Genomic DNA, 23,815 nt, shown 5'->3' on the forward strand with positions numbered 1-23,815 from the left:
AAAGGATAGTAAATTTCACTTAAGAGGATGAAGCTGAGAGCAGAATATGTCTCTACAGAATTCTCAGTAAATTTTCTGTGTAGGTCCATATTTTCTTGTCTCGGGGAAATAAACCTCATAACAATCAGTGCTTAAGAGTTGACTCTTTCCTTATTGAAGAATAAAGTTTCCTGGGCTTTCTGTAAAAAAATACTCCAAAGGAACATCAATGAGACAATTTCTATAGATTAATATATGTGTTTATGAATACATACACACTCTGTTGATTGGTCTCCAAATCCATGGAAAACAGTCAAAGTTGTTTTGGAATTATCAAACCCAAACTGTCACCTATGTTCAACAGTTGTTTAATTTCAAAATTGAGTCACAAGATTTTTGAGACCCAAATGTAGATATGCTTATAAGAGACAAACTTCAGGGTGCTCTGAACTATGCACAAGTGAGTCAGGTCTGGGAACATTTTAGGCATGGTGGTGTGGAGCTGATTTCTTCTTACTTGGGTTAATTAGCTTCCATGCAGCAGTGCAGTAATGCAGCTATCCCGCCTGCGGATCTGGCCCTGTCTTGCAGCTAAGATGATGACCTTAACTCACTGCAGCACCTGGGCAGCACCATGACTTGCAATTGTCTTCCATGGAACAGAAGTGAAAAAGAAATCAGTGAATTTTATAATGGTCAATCACCAATCCTGTTGTTGATCTGACTAAAATGAATATAAATATATGCATCCCTGGCTAAATTAAGGCATACATGTGCATGAGGTCAGTATTCTCAGAAGTATGACAAGTCTTCCTTTCCCTGCTTTTAGTGGTGCACTGTCAAAGCAGTAATCACACAACAATGTTCCTTTCCCTCTTTCCTTCAATATGCACTTGGGCTAAAATCAGCTGCTGGGACAGTAACCTCTCTGAGTGCCTGCCTGCAGAAAGGCTTCTAAGTTGCAGTCCTTTTGTCAGCGTAACCTAGTGAAAATGAGACAAAAAGAAAAAATTGTTGTGCCTCTTAGGTTTAAAATATTGTTTTGGAGCTGTTTTCTGCCTGATACATACAAGAATGGCTAAATTTTAACACAGACCTAGGGCTCATGTTTCTCTTATGCAGCATGGGGTTAAGCAGGAAAAAAGAGAAGCTGAAGCAGAGGAGAGTTGGCTGTTACAAGAACCATTCTTTTCGTGTGCTCGATTTTCAAAGAGCACTTGGGGAAAAAAAAAAAAAAAAAAGGTCAATTTCCTCTCTGCTTCATTCAGCCACTGCAGGAACCAGGAACAAGTCTGGATCTTTCAGTTTCTCTGCACAAGTTCCCCTCCTTTCAATGAGCAGCATGGTCTCAATCTCTTTTTTTTTTTTCCTCTTAAGCTAAATGAATATCCTGATCACCCACAAACATTTAGCCAGTTCATTAGCCACATTTAAAAAATTAATGGTGAAAACTTGCTGTAGCATCCTGCTTGGGAAATTTTTATGAGGTTTGGATTAGGAAGGTCCTACTGGTCCTGTTAGTGGGAAATAACATTTTATTGACATAAAATCTTATATACTGACATTTTTATTTCAACAACTATGTAAAAGTGTCCATTGGGCAAACCTGCCTCCTCTACCTCCCTGGGGGTACCTGTGAATAAACAAGCCTTAAGGTGAACACAGTTCATTGTGCAAAGCAAGGACACAAAACACAAAATGTGAAAAGGCCTCTTTGCTTCTGGTTTTGGGCAAGGGGAGGAGGCCGTGCAAACTGGATCTCCACACCCCAGGGAAGTGGGCTGAGGAAGGAGTGGTACTCAATTATAACCTTGGCCTCCCTGTGGAAGAGGATGGCAGGGCTACAGCAGCTGTTGCTGAAGTTAAGAAGATGGAAGGAAAACTGGATTCAAATTGTAACTGCAGCAGGTTCAAAGCACAGGGCAGAAAACATTCTCCATTTGTATAAAATATAGATTTGTATGTAAATATTCAACAATAGCTTCTGTAGTAATGAATAAGAAATAAATTGCTTATTTGATGTATGATAAAACCACTATTCTGCACAGATGATGCAGATGACACTTGATTTATATTGTCTTGCAAAAGCTTCAGACAATTAAGGAGAAAACTGTTCTGAGACTTATTCCATCGACAAAATTCTGGTACAGCTAACAGCAATATGATTCACACAAGGATCATCTGGCATGTGAAGCTTGTTTTAACAGATACCAATGTGACATACATAAAGCTGTCAGGCTTTCTCCAAAGGACAGTCATCCACTTCATGTTTCAAGTGGCAAATTAATTATATTTGACATTTAATTTATAACCTAAGGTATTTTAGATTCGGAACTTGACTATGACAACAGCAGATTAGAGCAGGGCCCTGTTTGACAGAATCGATTTTTCAATTTATTTTCCTTGTACGTGAGGGTCTTGATTCAGATTTTTGTGTCTCAAGCTTGCATACAGGACAACGATACCTCTAAGCAAAGAAGGCATCGTTCACCTCCTCCCCCAGCCATTTCGTGGTGAATTATTTTGCACTCGGAAGCAAGTTTCTTCTGCAGCCTTAATCACAAAGCTCCACCTAATGGAATGAAGGGAGAACTGTGCCCAGAAGAAGAAAGGGAGAGAGACTTTGCTAAACACTGCTATCAAGGGAAAACTACGACACAACTGCAAGCAGTTAATCTCCTCCACCTAATTTATAAAGTCTCCTTTTCCAAAGTCTTTAAAACTTTGAGGTTTGAGGGTAGAAAGTCATAACAAAAAAAAAAAAAAAAAAAAAAAAAAAAAAATAAAAAAAAAAAAAAAAAAAACAAAGCTGACTGAAATTGTGACCTTTTTATTTTAACTGATAGATATTTCAACACATCAGTACTAATATTTTACACAGGTAGATCACATCTTCTAGGTTCTAAAGCTTCTAAAAAGTATAAATATATAAAATAACCTGTAAGTGTAAGCATATATTTACTGATAGATGGTTCATTAACAGAAGTAAAATTGCTCAATAATGAAACTATCAACTAGCTTTCAAAAAGGGGGCAAAGAATTTCTTTCAATTTTCCCACTGAAGAGGAAGCCTTCTGTATAATTTTAGATCATTCATTGATATCACAGAGCTGGAACACTACTGGAACAATATAATTTCAAAATACTGCTTAAAGAAAGGAGCTGATTAATTTTAAAAAGCTCTGCAAAGAGCAAGGCCATTTTCAAGGCTGTTTTTTTTTAAATTAAGTGCTGTGCAGATGTTAATATAAAAGATCCTATAAAGCTTAAAAATCCACTCACAATTTCAGATTTGCTCCCCAGCCAGAAGAAGGCTCAGTGTCCGCTTTCAGACTTTTTCTACAACAGAAGGTACAAATCTAAATGTCACCTTGAATCAAGATAAAGTGTTTCACTGCAGAAACAGGACACTTGTCAGGATCATCTTATCTGAGATGACTAACGCAGTGATAGCCCTGAGTCTGTATTGTGAAAGTGTCAGCAGTAGGACAAGAGTAGCTCATTCTTTCTAGTAAAAAATGTTAATTTGGTGTTTAGTAGTCTTCTATCAAGAATTGCACTTTGATACTCTGCACAAATAAACCTGGAAGTCTAAAACTTCCAGGTTCATAACATTTATGATCAGACGTAAAAGTATGACATCTGAAGCAGAGTATCTTCCATTGAAAAGGTCATTAAATCATGTCTTCATCAAATCTCAAATACACTAAAGTGCAGTTAAGTAAGGCTATTTTATGGCCAGCTGAGATTTTGTGGGGTTTATCTCTTAGCTCCACTGCCACCATTAACAGTGGTGATTAGGATGATCTTCTTAACCCTACTTTTATCCCTCCTCCTCCTCCTTCTTTTATGCCTTTGAGTAGCACCTTGGTTCTGGCTGATATTTTCACTAGATCCCTAGAGATGTAGCTCTCCACAAAACTTCAGCCTCCCCTACTAAATTTGGCTGCACTTGGACAAGTTCAAGATTTGCTAGATGGAGGAAGGCAGGACGGGTGAATGGATGGATAGAAGTGGTGCAATGGCTCCTGAGAAGCTCAGGAGAAGGGAAGGACCGTCTCTGTGGACAACCTGGGGGCAGCTCCTTGTGTAGCACTGAGCCATCCATGGAACCGAGCAATGAGGGGCTGGCAGGCTGGGACACCGGAGCTGTCCAGAGAAGGGCAGTGAAGCTGGGAAAGGTCTGGAGCAGAAGTGCTGTGAGGAGTGGCTGAGCAAGCTGGGAGTGTTGAGCCTGGAGAAGAGGAGGCTCAGGGGTGACCTTATCACTCTCCACAGCTGCCTGCAAGGGGGCTGTAGCCACGTGGGGATCGGCCTCTTCTGCCAGGCAACCAGCAACAGGGCAAGAGGAAACGGCCTAAAGCTGCACCAGGGGATGTTCAGGCTGGCCATCAGGAGGAAATTTTCCCAAGAAAAGGTGGAATTAGCATTGGAATCGGCTGCCCAGCGAGGTGATGGAGTCACCATCTCTGGAGGTGTTGAAGAACAGACTGGACGTGGCAGTCAGTGCCATGGTCCAACTGACATGGTGGTGTTGGGTCATAGACGGGACTCCGCGATCGCTAAGGTCTTTTCGGCCAAACCGATGCCGTGAAACCCCAATGCCGGGACACCTCATCCGCTGCCCCCGCCCCGCCAGGGGTGGGCAAAGGGGCGGCTCCGCCTCCTCCGCCCCTCACGGCTGCCCCGCCCCCGCAAGGCCCCGCCCCCGCAAGGCCCCGCCCCTCACATGGCCCCGCCCCCCGCAGGGCCCCGCCCCGGAGGCGCGGCTTAGGCGCGCGCGTGCCTGGCCCGCCATGCGGCCGGGGACGTGCAGGCGCAACTGCGCATGCGTCGGCCGTGACCCCGCTACTTCTCCCTTGCCCCCCGAACGCTGGACGCGAAGCCTCCCTTGGCTTCTCATTGGCTGGCCGGCCCTTTCGGGCCAATGGCAGTGGCGCTTCCTTCGGAGGCGCCGTGGCGCTGTCCGCCAATGGGGCGAGCGGTTGTTGCCGCCCTCCTTCCTTGTCCCGCGTGTCCCGCCGCGCAAGATGGCGGCAGCGGTGCGGGGCGCCGAGGAGCTGGAGCTGCTGGAGCGGCTGCTGGGGCTGCCGGGCGGGAACAAGTACGGCGTCCAGGGGGAGCGGAAGGTGAAGGGAGCGAGGAGGGGCCTGGAGCGGGTGGCGGTGGCGACGCGCGTGGGAGGGCGGGCGTCCTCTGGTCTCCTTTCCCCAGTGGCTCCTTCCTTCCGAGCTTCCCTTCTCGCCTCCCTGGCAATTCCCCCCCAGACACCGATGTGACGGTGGCTGCGGCCCCCCAGATACCAGACCAGCCGACGTCTCCTTGAGTCGTCTCACCTGTGCTCCCTCCAGCCCTTCCCTCACCAACTCACATATGTTGTGGGTTTTTTAGGGCCTCGCTGCCTGCGAGCCTGTAGGCTCTGGAAACTCCTTCCCTCTGCTTGTGGGAAGGGTCATCATGTGTCATGGACGGGATTTCGGCTTGATTTATACTTGTTCTTTCAGCACTTTACTTTCCCTATGCCTCTGCGAGTCGCGTCTGTGCTATCTTGAGTAAATTACATGGGAAGAAAAAGGTGCTGCTTTGATAAGAGGAAGATGTCTGCATTGAGGACGTGTTGCTCTTAAATATTTTATTCTTTTAAAGTACTCCTACCTGACATGAGGTTGTAGTGGGGTGGGAGCCTGCAGTGAGAGGGCCAGAGGGAATGGCCTAAGCTGAGACAAGGGAGACTCAGATTAGATATTAGCAAATGTTTTTCCCTGGTGGTGCTCAGGCATTGGATTAGGTTGCCCAGGGTGGAGTATCCATTTCTGGAGACGTTTAAGAGCTGTCTGGATGTGGCACTGGGTGGTGATTTAGGGTTGCAGTGGCAGTGCTGGGTGGATGCTGGACTGGATGCTCTTAAAGGTCCTTTCCAACTTTGATGATTCTGTGGTTCTAGATGTCTTAGTGTTTCAAAGTTTACCTGGAAACATTAGGTTCCATGGTTTAAGAGGCACCTAAGGCATGAAAAATGCAATTTAGAGTTGGCAGTGTCACAAATTTATGAGCCCTTTGTTTGAGCCTCCCTCCTGGAGAAGGTTGGTTGAGAAATGAAGCTCTGCGGTTGTCTTATGTTTTGGGTTTTTTCACTGACAGTTTATGACTAGAGTCCTGAATATGTATGTGTGTTCTTCAGTTGCAAAAACTGCCTTAATTGTTTTCCAGCCCAGCTGGTATTTTAGTGCTATTACCATAAAGCATAATGCTGAAAACTCCAAGTAACTAGGTCTCTGTGTAGCTTTTCTGGCTGGAAGCTCAGTGGAAAAAAAAAAAAAAAACATGATGGTAGTGAAAGATTCTTGATACAAGTACAAAAATAATATTATGCTTCCAGCTTGCACCTTAGATTAAATAAATCTGGACATAAACAGACTTTTCTGTGTGGTCAAATATTTTAAAAGTGTTGCATTTTATTCAGTTTCTTTCATTTTATGTCATAAATGCCTGAATGGACTTCAGCCTGTTGCAGTGAGTTCAGTTCACTCACTTCATTTCTTGAGGTGATGGTCCAGGTTCCTTTCCCACGGTTGAACACATGCTGCTGTCACTCATAAAGACATCATGGCTAAAGCTGGAGGTGTGTTGTGTTGTCCTGCTGGTGTCAGACTGCTATTCAGGGTGTTTTGGAATGGTACAGTATGTAGGAATAAGCTTTTCAGGAGGTTTGGTTACTGCAGCCTGCTTGCTCAGAGAGAAGTTGGATGCTACTGACTTCACAGTCTTAAGTCAGAGTCCTGAATTTGGAAATGAGTTAGAAATCAGTTAATAATAAGATTTCTGCCAGTGTTAGAACAAGCAATGCTATTTCTGCCTAATATTGACAGAATTTGCTTAATTGGAGCTAAAGGTGTCCTGATTTGTTCATGTTCTTCTGTAAGAATTGAAAATAAAACACCCCAAAGAGCAAAAAGTGAACACAGACTTGGTTTTGATGGCACCACCTTTACCTGAATGGTTCTATGTTCTGAGGGAGCACAAAAAACCAATAGCCATTCATTCCCCTTCTGTTTCCACTTCCAGGTTCCTGTTCTCCAAACCAACAATGGCCCTGGGCTGACAGGGTTGATGACCATCGCTGCCCACCTGGTCAGGCAGGCTAGGAAAGACCAACTGCTGGGGAGCACTGCTGAGGAAAAGGCTGTGGTGCAGCAGTGGCTGGAATACAGAGTGACCCGGGTAAATGGAGGCTGCAGTAAGGAAGATACTAGGACAGTTCTGAAGGTAAGGAGTGCTTAATTACCTTGCCACTGAATTTTGGAGTGACTGGACCTTGAAGAAGATTACAGTGCTAATGTTTGTGTGAGCATCCAATTAATAAAATTTAACAAATTCTAAAGGCTTGACAGTATCACTAAGTACTGGCTTTTCCTGCTTTTCACTTTTATTGACAAAAATACCCAGCAACCTGAAACAGAAAAACAGCTAAAACTGTAATGTACATGAAGCAGAGCTCTTGCAGTGCTCAATGGCTGTAAATTGTGAAGGGTGTTCCCCGCAGTTTAGAGACTGTTCAGCTGCCTGTGTGAAGCACCAGTTTCATACTATCTTCTTGGTTATAAGCAAGTTGATGTTGTGTTCCAGGATAACACGTCTCTGTTTGTTTTAAGAGCTATTCTTAATGATGTGGCAATTGTGGGATACAAGCCATAGTTGATGCTGTGGTAATTGGTATTGATGCTAAAAGGACGTACTGGACAGAATTGTGTATGAAAACTGAAATCATAAAGGAGCCTCTACAAAACTGTCCTTAACACTGAGCTACTTTGTGTGGAGTCCTTGGTCTGCTGTTATTAAACTTTTATTGTAGGCTGAAGCTTACTTCATCTTAAACAGGTGGAAGCAGAAAAGAGAATATCGAGGGTCCCCCTTGTTGTTTGAGCAGCCAGATGGCAAGGAGCAGATAGCAAAACTTACTCTATTTTCCTTACTCCTTGCAACTGGTAATAAGTATTTTTGCAGTCTTGTGGGAACAACTTGAAGAGAAAATTTGCTTTACACTGTTAAGCACTGTTTACAAATTATGTATAAAAGGGCAGTGAAATTCAATCAATTTTTCAAGTGTTTATTTTTTCTAGTTTTAAAAGTATGTTTTAGATGGAGAGTTACATTGGTCAGTGCTGCCAGTGAGTCTGAGTTTAGAAATTTGTGAGCTGCAAGGTTGACTGTTCTTGAAGCTGGCAGAGTCCTATTATTATTCTGGCTCTGACGAGGTGTGCAGAACCCAAAGACAAACCGGAGCAGTATTAACACTGTTACTTAAAGGAAAATGCATCTTAAAGTGATACAAAACAACGTTTTGTTACTCTTCGAGCTGATAGCCCCCTTGGTCTTGAAGCCTATGGTGCCTGCATTACCTACCAACTTGGTGAAAACCCTGACAAACCATTTCTCTCACTAGAGCCCCAAATAATCTTGAGTTATCTTGGTTTCATTGGATCTGGGGAATATCTTCCATTGGTTAATAATTAGTTTGTTTACATTGCTTATATTGCTTATGTTTACATTGTAACACATCTGCTCATACTTTCTGTGTGCAAATGCTATCAAAACCTTCATAGTCATGGTTACTCTACCGATACAGCATGAAAACTGTCAACCCTTTCAGATTTTTAGAACTTGATTGAAGGAGGCACTGCCTAATCAGGGTTTAACTTGGTATGGTAACTTGGTTTAGCTATGGTATGGACGAGGTGGCCCATGGAGGTCCCTGTTGTCTAAACTTTTATGACAAGGGTCACAGAGTTTCAGTCATTCCTTGAACAAACTTGAAACTTGTGATGCTTTTTTTTCTCCCAAACTGTGAGAAGACCATATGAGAACAAATAACTAACTTGCATTTACCTCTCTTGCCTTTTATAAAAACCAAAAGCAAGTTTTCTGTCTTGTTGTTACAAAATTCATGAGCTCAGGATAGTTTTAGGGACCATACCTGCAGTGTCAGCACATACATTTGAGTATTTGCAGAACTGCATTGGAGCATTAAAACCAGATGCAGAGATATGGTAGTTTCCTGCTGGAGCTGGGATCCCTTTCCATCTTTGGCCTTAGTGACACTGGTTGTGTAGAAAAGACAATATGCTGAAATACAAATATGTGGATATATCAAGCATTTCCAAGCAAAGCAAAATTTCCTTACTGAGAAACAAACGGTGTTACTTTAGAGAGAATCTCTGCCTTTAAGTGCATTTAAATGTTTTTCTGTGGATTTTTTTAAAGCAAGTGTTGAATAACCAGAATTTATTTTAACACAAGGCTGCTGTGGAATTGTTTCAGCACTAATAATTTCATAGTATAGCAATTAAGAGCTTTTTTTTTTTTTTAATTTGTTCTCTTGCCACCATGATTAATCAGAAAAGGGGCAGCCTACCATTAAAGTATACTGTGCCAAAAGGGAGTATGAGTGAAAAAAAAAAGAACTAAAATAGGGAGGGAAGTCTGAGGCTGTAGTTTTACAACGTGTCTGGAATACACAATGGCAGTCTTGGGACGGTTGCAGCCTAGAGCCACAATTTATAATAAGCTGCACCAAAACAGTTCAGTAACTTCTGCTATAAACTTTAGGCTGCCTCTATTTAACCCTTAACTGATGTTCTGGTTCTACAAAATGTCAGTAAATAACTGGTTTCATGTTTGTTAATTTGAATTGGAAGGATTTTCTGTTTGCTTTACGAAAATAGGTTGTTAAATTGTTCTTACTAATGTGTTGCCTAAAGCTGTTACTTGGCAGGAAAATTATGGTGAAATAGACCATCTCAACCAGGGTTTTCATATTCATGCAGAGCAAATGCCACAATGTTCAGAATGGACCAATAAAGGGCTTGTTGAGTTTTGTCTAATTTTGATTTGTGCTTCTGTACTTGACAAAATAAATGGGAGCAGTACTTTTGCTCCAAATCTGTTCCTCAGCAGATCTGTAGGAATGATGAATGCCAATAGCAGTGATAGCATAATATACAATGCCTTACATTAACTTTCTTTTCCACAGGGTAAAAGAGTATAATCTTTTGTTTCTTTGATGTTTAGTTAGTGGTAATTTAAGCTCTGTAGGAAAAAAAAAATCTGAAAATTTCTGAGTTGTCATGTGGAATAACCAGTGTCTTTTCTGTTCCTCTGTGCCATCAAATGTCTACTTAGGTGTTAGTGAATTCTGTTCAGGAGATTTTAATGCCTCTGCTTTATCAATTTTAGGTATTTTAAACCTGAGGATTCTTCCCCCCTCATACCCCATCTTCAGAAACCTCTGACAAATAACTGGTAGCTTGTTAAATTCACGTAAAAGCATCCACATAAATGTAGAAACTTCTGGTCTCTGAAGGATGATAACTAAGTGTCTCATAGACAACAATGTTCCATGATTTCAGTTAGCTTTATCGCAATCTCCTGTGCTGGCTGGCTGAAATCATTAAATCCAAATAGAAATCTGAATAAGAGAGCTTCAATATCTATTTAATGTGCTTGCTTGAAAAATTACTGTTTCCACAGGTACAAAAGCAGGTTAATCCATGCTCTGTTCATGCCATTAATCCACAGCTCTGTACACTGTTTTTTTGCACACTTACAGGTTTAAAGGTTGATTTTTTATTATTGCAGCAATATTTGTTAATTATTTTTCTTCTTTTACAGGAAACTCAGTAATATAATATTCTTCCAGACCAGGTTTAGCTCATAGTTTGCCAGTTAGAGAGAAGAGTCTTGCATGAGAATTAAAAACACATCTATGTATCAAAAGTGTAGTTCTGCTTTTCTTGGATGTGGCTGCAGAAACCCTTTCTTGGGTTCTGCATTGTCAGGGGCTTTCTTGAAACATTTTGGACTGCTCAGCTTTTTGTCTTTGCATGGTGCGAGAGACGTAAAAGCATTTAGGGCATAAATGACCTCGAGAATCTTGCTGACTGAAAGGACAGGATGTCTGTGTGTAAGGGAAGCACATACACCAGCAGGGTGTTGTGGGCAAAACATCCAGAACAAAAGCAGAGTGTGATTAGGTCTGTTGGAAGCTCCTGAGTTGTCCTAAGAAGCAACAGTTCCATATCCGAGCCACTGTCACAACTGGCAGTGATTGGCAGGGATTCAGCAGCCTGAGCAGATTAAATGGATTTGGGGCCATTGGATTGCATATTTAACAGGCAGTAAGCAGTGCTGGGGGTGCTGAGACACGTGCTCTGAATGGGATGTGTTGAGCTGTTGCTAGATAGAGACTGTAAATAGGATTTTTTTTCCAAATAGAACAAGCAAATGGAAATCCATCAGTTAGTCCATAAATAATGTAACAACTCTTTCTGTTGCTTTTCTCCCCCTCTTACCCAAAAATGGTGTTTGAATTACTGCAGTTGTTCAGTGTATGCAGTTTTAATGCATTGTAATGCAGCTATGCCTTAAGTACCTGTCTGAAATTCGAGAGTTTCCCAAAGGAATGCAACAGTAAGTTTATATAGTTACAAGCAACTTCTGGGACTATCTTGATTTTTTAATCCTGGGTTTGTATATATGGAATTAATTTAAGTAATGGTGTCCAGTACATGAAAGACAAATTATTCAGTTGACAGCCAGCAGACCTGAATTTCCTGCATGTGATAGAAATTCTGTAGAGTTTTGTGTTCATATTTTCATTAATCTCTCCAGGACTGGAACACTATTTCACTTTAATACTGTGGTCACTTGAGCAAACTTGACTTTTGGGAATTTTAGCACATTTGGCTATTAGCCAGTAATATAATCATCCATGGGAAGCATAACCCATGAGGCAAGATTAAGTAAATGTGCCTAATGCACATGAAAAAAATATGGTGTTTCTGAATTTGTGTGACTTGCAGAATAAAATCGGAATGTCTGTATTTTAGGGGAGGAAAGTACATGTTCAAAACCAGAATTGTAAACTAATGCTAATTTATACAAGACTAAACTATTTTTGTCAAATTTAATTTGCTCAGTTAACTGACTTCATAAAATTTGATGAACCAGAATAAATAATTGTTCATGCTGTGATGGCTTACCTTGCCTTTAAAGTTTTAGGATTTTTTTACTGATAACTATGTGTATTGAGTGTACACATGCAATATAAAATTCAGAATTAGCTGAGTAATGCTGTAATTTCTTTGGTGAAGAAATCCAAAATTTTCAGCAGGGAAATAACTGTGGTGATGCTACCTTCAGAGATAATGAGCTTTTTCCTTTACAAAATCCTGATTCCATAGCCTAAGCCAAGAAGAGCAGGGGAGGAGGGGGAGAAGATATCATTTCTGTGGTGATAGTTTTCATTACAATGCATGTGGAATTTCTGGTTAATTGAAATGAAAAATGCTAGTCAGAGAATTTGTTTCAAAACAGACAAGTCTGTGGATTTTTTTTTTCTAATAAAGAAGATCTTTAGGTTTGGGGTTTTTTCTTCTTAACATTGGATTTGCCTTTGTGTTGCATGTAGAAAATTCCACAGAACTGTAGTTACATGTTTGAGGTAATTTGAGCACCCACTAACATGAACAAAGCAGTAAACCATTCTAAAGAAAAGAAGCTATATAGCCAGGGGCAGTTGACCTTACAGAATTTTAACTATGCAGGGGTTAATATGTTTCCCTGATTTGTTCTAATAAAAGAAATCAAACCAGACATGGGGATGTTCAAATATTACAGAAGTACGGGAGTCCTGTCATGAAGAGGTTTTCAAAGAATAGTGGCTTAATGGAGTCGAACTTGTCAAAAGCAAATGCCAGGTTAGATGTCTTAAAGTCTCAACATTCTACTTTGGTGGTTTGGTCTTGGTTTATTTTCTATATATGCATTATGGGAAATCCCGATATCAGTAAAATTATGTAACCCCAAAAAGTGCAACATGCTGAAGGCCAAATATAATTTTTCAATTGTTCACTAAATATTAACCCTCTTCTCCTTGCCCAAGACTTGTTTATTCAGTAAAATGTCTGAAAATGGAATGTGCTCTAATTGAGACTGAAAAATTAAAATTTTTGAAAATGTTAGTTATGTTTAAGCTGCTTACCTCTGTTTCTGGGGCAGGGGAAGGGAGTGGCTTAAGCCACTTAAGCATTGTGTGCTTCTTTTTTTTCCTTCAAATTAGGGGAGTTTCCAAATCCAAGGCAAAGCTGGGAAACTGTTTTTGTAGATACCTGAAAATAATACTGTAAAACTAAAGCTGGCTTATGCTGGAGTCACGGTTAAAGTAGGTAATTTTATTGTCATATTTATTTAGAAAAAAGAGGGGGGGCAGAAAGGTGTATAAATTGGATTACAAGTAGGTAGGATTTGGAGAAAAGGAAGGACAGGTAAAGAGGTAGAGCTGATGTGTGATGCCTCTGTCCTCAGAACTGATAAACTTGGGCAACAATGAGCCTGTCACCTTGTTTTCTGGCAGAGAATGGCTGCATACAAAAAGCCATGGAGAGGAGTCTCTGTTTATATGCATTTTAAATAATTATTTACTGAACCTGAATGGAAACCTTCTACTACCCACCCTCATAGCCTCTGATCTGGAACAGTTGAGATGATCTTAAAATGCTGGAAATTCTCTCTTCCTAAAGACTTGGATGGCAGCTGAATTGACAATATCAGTCACAAAGAATTGCTAGCAGTAACTTCTACATTAATAAAAGCAGGTGTCAAGTGACAGCAACTGATGGGTATCAAGATACCAGCATCAAGCTTGAAACACCTTGTCTCCCACCCCACTATTCCGGTGTGTTTTCCTGGTCCTTAGACATTTGGAGTTCCAGAACCTTGCTGGCCAGCTGCACGGAGTCCTGGAGAACAGGCATAGCTGCTGCTGGAAGAACAGTATGCTGTCCTTTTATCATAGGACTGCATTTTCCATTAATCAAATGTTAAACATTAGAATTTGCACTCATAATAAATACACAACTCTAATTTTTGAACTGAGTAATTAGAAGCCAAGAAAAGACAGACTTGAAAGTATTTCTGTGGAGCCAGCTTAAAATAATTTACATTTGCATTTACAAAAATTTTGCTACATATAAAGCACTTTGTTTATAGATCAGCATTTAAATTTTTACCTAATTCTCACTGTTAAAAGAATGATATTTTATTTTATTATCTTGTCACTTGCTTTCTAGAATTTTTTCTTTTATTATCTGTTTTGTTTGCAGAGTTGGCATAACTTAAAACTGGTGTTTATTTTATATTCATGGTCTCCAGAGGAAATTTCTATTATTTTTAACAACTGCATTAATATATCGTTTCACAAAGTCCATACTACAGCAGTATAATGATTTCTTCCTTTTTAGGATCTTAACATGCACCTTGAAGATAAAGTCTACCTTGCAGGAAACATTTTTACCTTAGCAGACATTTTGATGTACTATGGATTGCATCATATCATGGTAAGCATTACTTGCATCATTTTTATATGTACAGCTATCATAATTGCTACTTATCTAAAGGACATTTTATTGTCGTAGAAGTTAACTTACTGAACAGAACAGAGGAAAATAAAACTTGTTTTTAAGTTTTCCATTTTATTCTTGAATATTTAGCTATGGATCTGTCAAAAGACCTGTAGTGTCAGAATGCTTTCGTTTCCTCTGCAAAATATAGAAAGGGTGATACCTATCCCTGTGTTTCTACGATTGAGGGCTCTTGCCTTTTCAAGTCTGAAACCTCACTGAACTACAGTCACATAAGTACATGGGGGCAAATAGATAAATGAGGCTGAAAGGATGTGTCAGAACTGAAAGTATTACTCCATTAGTATTAGAGAAATACAAATGCATGTAAATTAAGCTCCTTAATACATAGAAAAACATTTGAGCCATAACAAATTGTCGTTTGTGTTTCCAGACTTAAGTGATAAGGCTTGATAAGGTACATAATATGAAAATAACATAAGGAGTTGGTGCTTAGGAAGAGAAGGAAAAAAAGCCCCACGCCAAAAATAAATTTGTTCTGGGTGAGGAAGATGTTGAGATTATTTGTAGTCAGCTCAGGCTACTATGAAGTGCACCTTCAGTTCTGAACCCCAAGTGCTAATTTAAAGATAAACCAGTAGACGCTATATGCATTTTGGTGGCTGGAATGTGTTTGTAAATGAGCCATTGTCATTCTCTGGAGTGGGAAGAAACCAAAGGACTCACATAAAAATTCTTGGGAAAAGACGAAATCAGTCAGTTTTGCATTAGAAAATTGAAGGGGGGAGTGAAGATAATTAGAAGGAGATGCCTCTGACAAATGCATGTGTGTCTGAGAATTGAATTCAATCAGCTGGGTGAATGGTTACTTTTATACAATTAAAAGTAGAGCTCTGGGAGAAGTGTAGAAGAATACATTTCAAAATGGAAGCAGAGGGGAGGGGTAATCAAGTAGTGAAATTCTACCAGAAATTAAAGAAAACTTATGTATCTGTATCTTGACTGTCCAGGAGTAAAAGTTCAAATGATTGTCAAGCACAGGACAGGGAAGCTTCATTTCAAAAGGTTTTTGAAAACATGCTAGAGTAAGTCACATAGAATTAATTCTGTTAAATTATTTACCTTGTAAAATATCTTAAGCAGTAGATGTGTCGGTTACAGTGTCAGAATGGGTTACCTTTCACATATGATATGCAGACATAAAAAAGACTATAAGTATTTTCTAAAAATAAGATTTTATATTCTGTAAGAGAGTACAAGTTCAAATGAGACTTTTTTAAAAAAAAAACTTGGCAGGGGAAAATCCAAACATTTTAAATTTAGAGTTTGCTCTAGAGTAGACCACCTAATCAAGATGAAAAGATACAAGTTATTGCTTTGGGAAATAGAACAGATGGTAAAAACAAATGACTTAGTGCTCCTGGGTGCCTGCAAACATCCAGACACTACTTGGGACAAGTTTATAGTACAGCATCTGTTTCTGAAATGTTTAATTTCATCAAAGGTAATTTTCTGAATCGGAAAGGTATAAAGGGCAAGCAACAGGGTGACTGTTCTAAATAAATAGGAAAATCTAGGAGCTACTAACTAGGAATTACATGTATTGTGAAGGTTTCAGAATTGATAAACATACAGAGGCAGGATCTTCAACTGTAGAATCTTGTGATTTTATGTTTTCTAATGTCTTTTAATTATTTTAATTTCTCTTGTAATTGGAAGAGAGTATGTCCAGAGCTGCTGCTCTGCCCTAAGCTTTATGGGGGAGGCAGGGATAGCTGCTGTATCTCATGTGATGTAGTTCAGAGAAGCAGTTTGTCATATCCACCATTGCTTCAGCTAAGCCTTGTGCAAAATATCAATACGTGTTTCCTATGATGCTTTAAGAAAGGAGGTAGAAATGGGAGACATGGGGCATAGGGCACACCCACAGATCTTGCTGTCCATCAAGTTGTCTAGAAAATTGATCTGAAAATATCACTGGTAGTACCTTAAAGGTTAATGTCTGCTTTTGATAGACTAAAAACTACATGCTAACACAGACATTAGTGATAGGATACTGTAAATACTACTGACATACCATGGTCATCCTGAATAAGCCAAGTAGTAAAACTTTAAAACCCTTCTGATTCACGTTTCTTTGAAAAAGTTTTTAAGACCAACCACTCCTATAGCTCAGTTCTTCACCTGTGATATCTTGGTTTCTCTGAGTATAGATCATGCATCTTTCTATTCATTCCTCCCTCCCATCTTCATTTTGCCCTTCCCATTATCCAGGAGGGGTTCTGGAGTCTGCTTCTTCACTGTTCAGGCTCATCCATTTGAACTGACAGTTTGTTTACTGAACAGCAGCAACTCTTAATTCTGCAATTGTGTGCCTGCCTTTCATTCTCTCTGTCTCTTCTAGTTATCCTAATAAATACAGTAGTGCAATGTGTTGAAAAATCCATATTGTGGGAAATGAATTACTATTTCAATCAGTGAGAATCAGATTCACAGGTAGTGTTTCAGGGATTTTGCAGACAGAATCTGTTTTGGGTCTTTTAATTAGAAATACACACTCATAGTAATAAGGCAGGAACTAAATAGTACATGCTGTTCTGCATCATAATGTAGGTTACAAACACCCAAAAAATGTAATGCTTGATACTGCATTTTCAATCAATGTGATCTACATTGTCATATATAATTGATGTCTCTGTGTATGTAACATTAATATTGTTGTCTTATAGACACTTCAATTCCAGATATACATGTGTGGATTAATATGAACAATAAAACTCTACTAGGTTAAAGCATAGATTGCAGAGAAAACATGAACTTAAAAGCATTGCTTGAGGTTAGCTTAGGCAATCAGCGAGCATTAAAATCCCCCTGTGGTAATGAACCTGTTTTCTAATTTGGGGGATTTTTTAATTTTTTTTAAGTTTCCAGATACCTTAATTTGTAAATATTTTTGATCAGCTCAAGTCCAGATTTATTTCAAGATAAGTAATCAATATGATGATTGATCTGCTTTTATACTTCAAAAATGTTGTCAGAACCAAGGAAGTGGTCTCAAATCTATCTGTCTGACTTGAAAATTTCCTTAATAAGGTCTGGAAAATTACTTATGGGTGAAGTTTGTATCTGCACATGGAAGACGCCTCAATCAAAAGTTTGGTGTCAAACTGAATATGATCAAGTACAAAACAAACTAAGCAGTTGTCCTTGAGTCAGAACCACTAATATTGAACCATAATGAGACTACAATAGTAGTTTATTTTAGAGTTATTTTTTTCATAAGGAATATTTCCTGTAATAAACAGATTGCCATGACTTTTTGTTAATATTTGCTGACATGTTGCTTATTTTAGTACTGAGGTAACAGGGTTTTCTTCTAAGCAATGATACTAAAAATAGTTCTTCAACTGAATTGCAAAAGAAGCAGTTTTAACCTAAAAAAAAGTCATTTTAAGCTTATTCCTTTAACAGCATAAAATTAGACAAAACTATGTGAAAGTACATGTATGTCATGAAATAGACCATCCAGCTGTTTGTTTTTTTTTCTTTTTCTCCCATATCTAAAGGCTAAGTTTAAAAAGTCAGATAGTATCTATGCTTTTCCTCATGTTGAAGAGGTTCATATGTAGGCAGGTATTTTTAGATTTTCCATGACCTGCAGGTTGTGGGAATGGGGCTTTATGCCTGCATCCCCAATGCTACAGAAAGAAAATATAATTAAAGCTTGTGTATTTTTAGCCCTTTCAGAAACTCTTTGAGTTGCATTGTATGATAACCACCTTGGTTCCCCTCAGTGAGCTTTCTAGTGGAAGAAAAAGACTTTTTTTTTTTTTCATGACATGAAAAAAAAAGTCTGTCAAATTAAGTGTCTGCTTCTTTGCTATTAGAATAATTGCTTTAATAGCAAATAATTATTTTAACAGCAGAACAGCAGCCTTTCTTAACTTGGGGGAATTATCTAATTTAATGAGGAAGAATAGAAAATACCCATCTAACAAAATGTTGTAAAAAATGCCATGGAAGTGATCTCTAAACAATTAACCTAAGAGTTATGTTCCGAGTAAAAAGTAGAGCATGCCACAAAGTGCTTTTTAATATATTTCACTGATAGAGTACATTATGTAAATAAGTAAAAATATCTTGCTTGTTGTGCCTAGAGTACAAAAAGAGGTCTTATTATTAGCATAGCTGCCTGTTTTGCCCTTCAGATGTTTTTTCACTGTGCTAACAGAATGAAAGAGGACTAGTTTTCCGGACTTCTGTTTTTTATTTACATTGGAGAAACATGAAGATCAAGAATTTGCAGTAAAAGATTATGGGAAGGAAATACTGTATGTGCTGCAAAATCTAAAATTTAGCTCAGCATTTCCATAACCAGGTGCTTATCTATTAAAGACTTTGAAAAAGGTTATTGTGAACTCAAGGAACTTAAAGTTTCAGTATTTTAGTATTTGCTCATACTTAAATACCTTTCTTCACTTCCAGTAGTTTTAGATTGCTTTAGAGCACACACATTGTTGTTTTCACGCACTGTGTTACTTTGTAAATGATCCTCCAGCTTCATATCAAGCATCAGCATCCAGCTACCATTAATTATAGCACACTGCAGGTGATGAAAAGCATCTTTCCCTAAATGGTACTGCTTTTTTTTTTTTTTGGTCCTGAATATACTGCACTTGCAGAAACTCCAGCAGTTTCTGAAACAGTGTTATATTACTATAGCTTCCACTTTTTATTTGTAATGCCTTTAAAAATTCTAGACTTTCTTCCCCCTCTTTGTTAGTGCTATTCACTTCTTTAATTGCCAATAACGCTCTTATATTTCTAGATCTGCAAAAATACGTGGCTGGTTTTTATGGTTTTTCTGCGCATTTCTATCAGTCTACAACTGTAGGAACAATGTTTACATTTCCATGCCAGCAGCAAGAAGAGCAGATTTTCTCATACTGCCTGAACTGGGGTTCATAACAGTACAAAATTGCAGAAGGAAATACATCTGTAGTGCTGTGCTTGTATTATGGCAGGTACGTTCCCTAGGAAGAGCAGCTTCTTGGGTTTAGGAGCAGCTGCAAGATCCCTGCCTTTTGGTTACTGCCACAGTAACTATGCTCTTAACTTCTCATTAGTTGAGCTTTAAAGCTGTGTTCCATTGGTTTAGAATTCCCTTCTGCAACTCCTTGAAATTCTTCTCGCTTGGTATTTTTCCACTGGTTCATCTTGTAGTATATATCCTTACGTTCTTTTTGCTGCTACATGTTTAAAGCTTCCCAGTTCTCAGCCAAGTGCTGCGCTATGTGAGAGAACAGCAAGGAGAAGCAGCAAATCTGATAGGAAACTCCTGAAATCAAAAGGGGGGCATGTCACAAGGTGAAATGTAATACATGATGAGGTTTTAAAGAACAGCTTTTTACTCATACACCTGAATATCTAAATGAGTATGTTTATCTCTTTCTGTGATCCAAAGTTTGTTGAAACATATTTGTTTCCAGCTGTCCTGTCCCCAAGACCAAATTTTCAGTGAACCTGCAGCATCTATAAAATCTTGCGTTTGTAGAACAAAGTGTAAGGAATATGCCATTTGTTTAGCTTTTGAGGAGATTAACCTTGATTAGCTTTAAAAATCTAAATATGAAAAATATTAGGCATGTCTAGATCACTATTTATGTGGTAAAACTGTCCTCTGCAGATGTGTCCTTCTTCATTGACTGCTGGCATTGTCAAGATTTAAGTTAAGCTTGATGGTGAATTGGCTAACTGAAAATGAAGTGAGGTGAATCCTGCACTGATTGGTTTCACTCTTGTTGAGATAGGATAGGGGAGCTGATGTGAGGATCACATTTGGTTCCTGATGCAGGTTTTATAGTCTGTTTTGAGGACTACCCCATTTGTAATTCAGTTGTTGTATGTCAATGTGAGAAAAGAGATTATGGTCTAAACTGATAAGCCAACTTGATTACAGAGAAATAAGAAGACATAAAATTGCTACTCAAGAATAGTAATACAGGTGATACAAGATGGGAGTAGTTGTACAGCTGACTTGAAAAACTCCAAAATAATAACAGACTTTGTAGTAAAGCTTTGAGGGTGCTGCTGACCTAAATTTGAAAGACTTTTAAAGGTAGAATTTGGATCTGTAACTGTAGATAACTTAACCTAAGCCAGTCTTCTTATTAAGGATAGACTTGAAGCTCTGCATTAAACTTAGCCACATATCCTGTGACAAGGAGCTGTTGCAATAGTGTGATAGAGACTTCTTCCTGATTGATCCTGAAGCTGTTCTGTGTGATAGTACTTCAAATATTTTGATGAAGTATGGGCAGGTTTCCAGTTTCTTTTACTGTTGTAATTTGAATAATGCCATTGCTATCTTCTTTTACTGTTGTAATTTGAATAATGCCATTGCTATCTTAATAATGTAAGGTAGCAGATCTGAATAGTTAAGTTATGCTGATTCTTAGTAACTATTCTATTTTGAGCAATAGTCATACAAAACAATTTCCAATTATCCTATCCACTCTGAAATTGTCTGGAAAAAGCTTACTCCTGTGCTTAAAATGCACCTTGAAACATGAAGTAGTCACTTTGCCTGTGAGGCAAGACTGTCTGCTAAATGAACATGAAAGGGTTGTGCATGTTGTGGAACTCTTCCCTCCACTGCCCTGTACTGTATGCTGACCCCATGAATAGAGAGATGCATTAAATTCATGCAGGCTTTTCCCCCCCTCTCTATCATGCAACTGTATATTCCACCTCCAGGTCTGTTCCTTTGAGTAGGTTAAATTCCCGTACATATTATGGGTTTGAGTTTTACTGTGTGAAATTAGGATAGAACACTGCTGGACTGTAACAAGTTACTTGAGTTTAAATAATTTATTATTACCTTTACCACATGTTTATTTCACCTTACCACATGTTATGACTCTAATGATGTAGTGCCTGGTGTTACTGGTGCCTTGTATTTATTCCCCATGCAGGTGGACCTCACAGTGCAAGAAAAGGAGAAATACCTTAATGTGTCTCGATGGTTCAACCACATTCAGCATTACCCAGGTGTCCGACAGCATCTGTCTGATGTCGTCTTTATCAAGAACAGATTGTACACTAATGCTCATTAAGACAAATCTTAATGTTGTGTTGGAATGAGGTGTGGGAGTTCAGAAGTTGTACTGTCCAAAGCCACTAACCTGCAAATACTGTTTTGTAACCTTCTGTATGTGAACCGAAACTGTCAATGCCTCAGATGATACAACTGCATTGAATTGCTGTTGTTCATTCAAGAATTTGAACTAAAGAATTATTATTGTGTATCTGATTAAACACAAAAATGGTAGAAAGATGGAAAAATTGAGTTTTAATTCATTATTTTTTAAAAATTTTAAGGTTCTTTTAATTAAACATTCAAGTGAAATTACATTATCTTTACCATCAATTATTCACTCCTTTTGCTATTTATTGAATGTTTATGTATGTCAACCAGCTTTCCTTTCATTTTGTTTTCCATGAATGTTTACACTAGTTTTGTACAAGTTAAGAGCTATATTGTGTGCCAAGGATGTGAAAAAGGGAACATGCAAATGTTACAAAGTATTTATGTGACTGAATAAATTATTTTAAAACTGTAGTCTTAATTTGGCTGTGAAACCTTCTAGTTTTTCTTCAGTAAAGAAGATTTTTAAAGGGTTAGTTCACTTCCTGCTTCATCTTGTGGTGTATTGTTTTGACTGTAAAAATATTTTCTTTAAAACTGGGTAGCAAAGTTAGTGTTCTTAAAGATTTTGCATGTGCCTCACTTCATTTTTTACACAAGTGCAAGTGCACTTTTTCCACCCCCCAACAAAACTAACCAAAACTTAAGGTAATTTGCTGCTCTGTCAAGTTTACTACCATTGTTTAAAATGGGCTTTAAAACCAACTACACTGTTGTTGAGTAACACATTTGGATGGGTCATTTTACTGTAGAGTGTGGTCCTCTGGTTTTTATTTGTAACAAGTATGAAAGTGCTAACTTGAATTGGTTAATTACCTTCTGGACAATTCAGATAACATTTCTTTTAAGACACAAAAGTAATACAAAAATACTTTGATATTTTATTTGATAAATGAACTTCTATGTTGGTTTCTTCAGCAGTGCTTAGCAGACAACTTCACTAATACATTCTTTTGTTTTATGTGCTACTTAGAAGCCTCTCACCCAGTAAATATAAAAAAGCTATCTTGGACAGATGTTTGAGCATTTTGAATGTCAAGAGGCCCTAAAAAAAAAAGTAGATAATGAGATGAGGTAATTAAAATATATCCTGACACATAAATAGACAGAGGAAACTTGGAAGGATAACCATAACTGAGACAATTCCAGGCTATAATAGGTGTTTTCTGTAGATATACATCATTTTATTCTTAATTCTTTTACTGAAGATGTATTTACAGGCACACCAAGTTATTTAAAAGCAAAACTTTAATTTGTCAGAATTTCCTGGGGACTTAATTCTCCACTTCTAGCTACTCCTGTTCCTTGCTGTTTAGAAGCTCACCTTATGTACTTACAAAGACCTCTCTGAAATCTTGACATCTGTTCAAGAGTTGTGGAGTGGGTTTTAGTACAAATGTACATTAGAAACTTCATTCTCAAATCTTTTCATTTTCAACTGCCTGAGCACTTCAGGTGTTTACTGTTACTACTTGTACTCTTAATATCCAATTTATTCAAACATTTGTTACCTAATAGTATGTATTCAAGTGAGTTTGCTTTTTCCCTCACGTGTGAAAGTAAGTGATGGTACGACTTAGAAAAATACCTGCATTTCTACTAAATTCTGCTATAATTAACCATTTTCTTTTTCTGAAGAGGGAGCATGGGTGTGAGTCATCAGTGCATTTGGTCAGGGTTTAGGGAAGTTTCACGTTCATCTTATGGATTTATTGTTCTTAACTATGCTTTTGCAAGTGAAAATTAAGTTCTTTAAAGCAAATATTCAAGCCCTCATCCATGAAAATAGCTTACATTACAGCTGAGAAGAATGAAATTGAGACAGCTAAATGTTGCTGGGAACAATACTGTCATCTTTTCAGTTAGGTTGTTGTAGAGATGATGCTACAAAATGTCATCTTTTTTTTAATCCCAAACAGCTGCTGTTTGCAAGTATTGGGATTTCTCAGGTTGGCTACATGCTACTGCTGCAGTATCCCCTAGCCTCTTGTGCTAGTTTTATTTTCTCTGGTGTACAACAAAAGTGTTACTTGCTGAAATGTTAAAAAAAAAAAAAAAGTTCACCTAGTAGAAAGATGAAGTGTTCAGAAGTGGATTAGTAACATTTAACTCTCTACTATCTAAAAGACCTTTGGTCATTATTGTATAGTAACTTGAGCATAATTCAATTTTCTTTCCCCTGCTTGGAGAAACTTTAGGGGATAGAGGGTTA

At 38.5% G+C, this 23,815-nt stretch overlaps 1 protein-coding gene across 2 annotated transcripts; it reads left to right on the plus strand.

Annotated features, from left to right (window-relative positions):
- Window positions 1–4,859: 4,859 nt before the first annotated feature.
- EEF1E1 (eukaryotic translation elongation factor 1 epsilon 1) lies at window positions 4,860–22,024 on the plus strand. Of its 2 annotated transcripts, none has more exons than XM_053937697.1 (4): window positions 4,860–5,083; window positions 7,045–7,245; window positions 14,277–14,372; window positions 21,371–22,024. In XM_053937697.1, exons 1-4 carry the CDS (start codon window positions 4,907–4,909, stop codon window positions 21,509–21,511), a joined length of 615 nt encoding a protein of 204 aa, XP_053793672.1. In that variant the 5' UTR covers window positions 4,860–4,906; the 3' UTR covers window positions 21,512–22,024. The 2 variants fall into 2 exon arrangements, with proteins under 2 accessions (XP_053793672.1, XP_053793680.1); XM_053937705.1 differs by having other exon boundaries at window positions 4,960–5,108.
- Window positions 22,025–23,815: the final 1,791 nt, after the last annotated feature.

Source organism: Vidua chalybeata, chromosome 1 (assembly GCF_026979565.1).
Source record: "Vidua chalybeata isolate OUT-0048 chromosome 1, bVidCha1 merged haplotype, whole genome shotgun sequence".
Taxonomy (NCBI): Eukaryota; Metazoa; Chordata; class Aves; order Passeriformes; family Viduidae; genus Vidua; species Vidua chalybeata.

Bases quoted from the DNA above. Each gene is read 5' to 3' on its own strand.
- EEF1E1 (XM_053937697.1), top strand. From the start codon at position 4,907: ATGGCAGTGGCGCTTCCTTCGGAGGCGCCGTGGCGCTGTCCGCCAATG. The intron at 7,246-14,276 runs GTAAGGAGTGCT...CTTCCTTTTTAG, and splicing joins ATACTAGGACAGTTCTGAAG to GATCTTAACATGCACCTTGA. The intron at 14,373-21,370 runs GTAAGCATTACT...TTCCCCATGCAG, and splicing joins ATGGATTGCATCATATCATG to GTGGACCTCACAGTGCAAGA.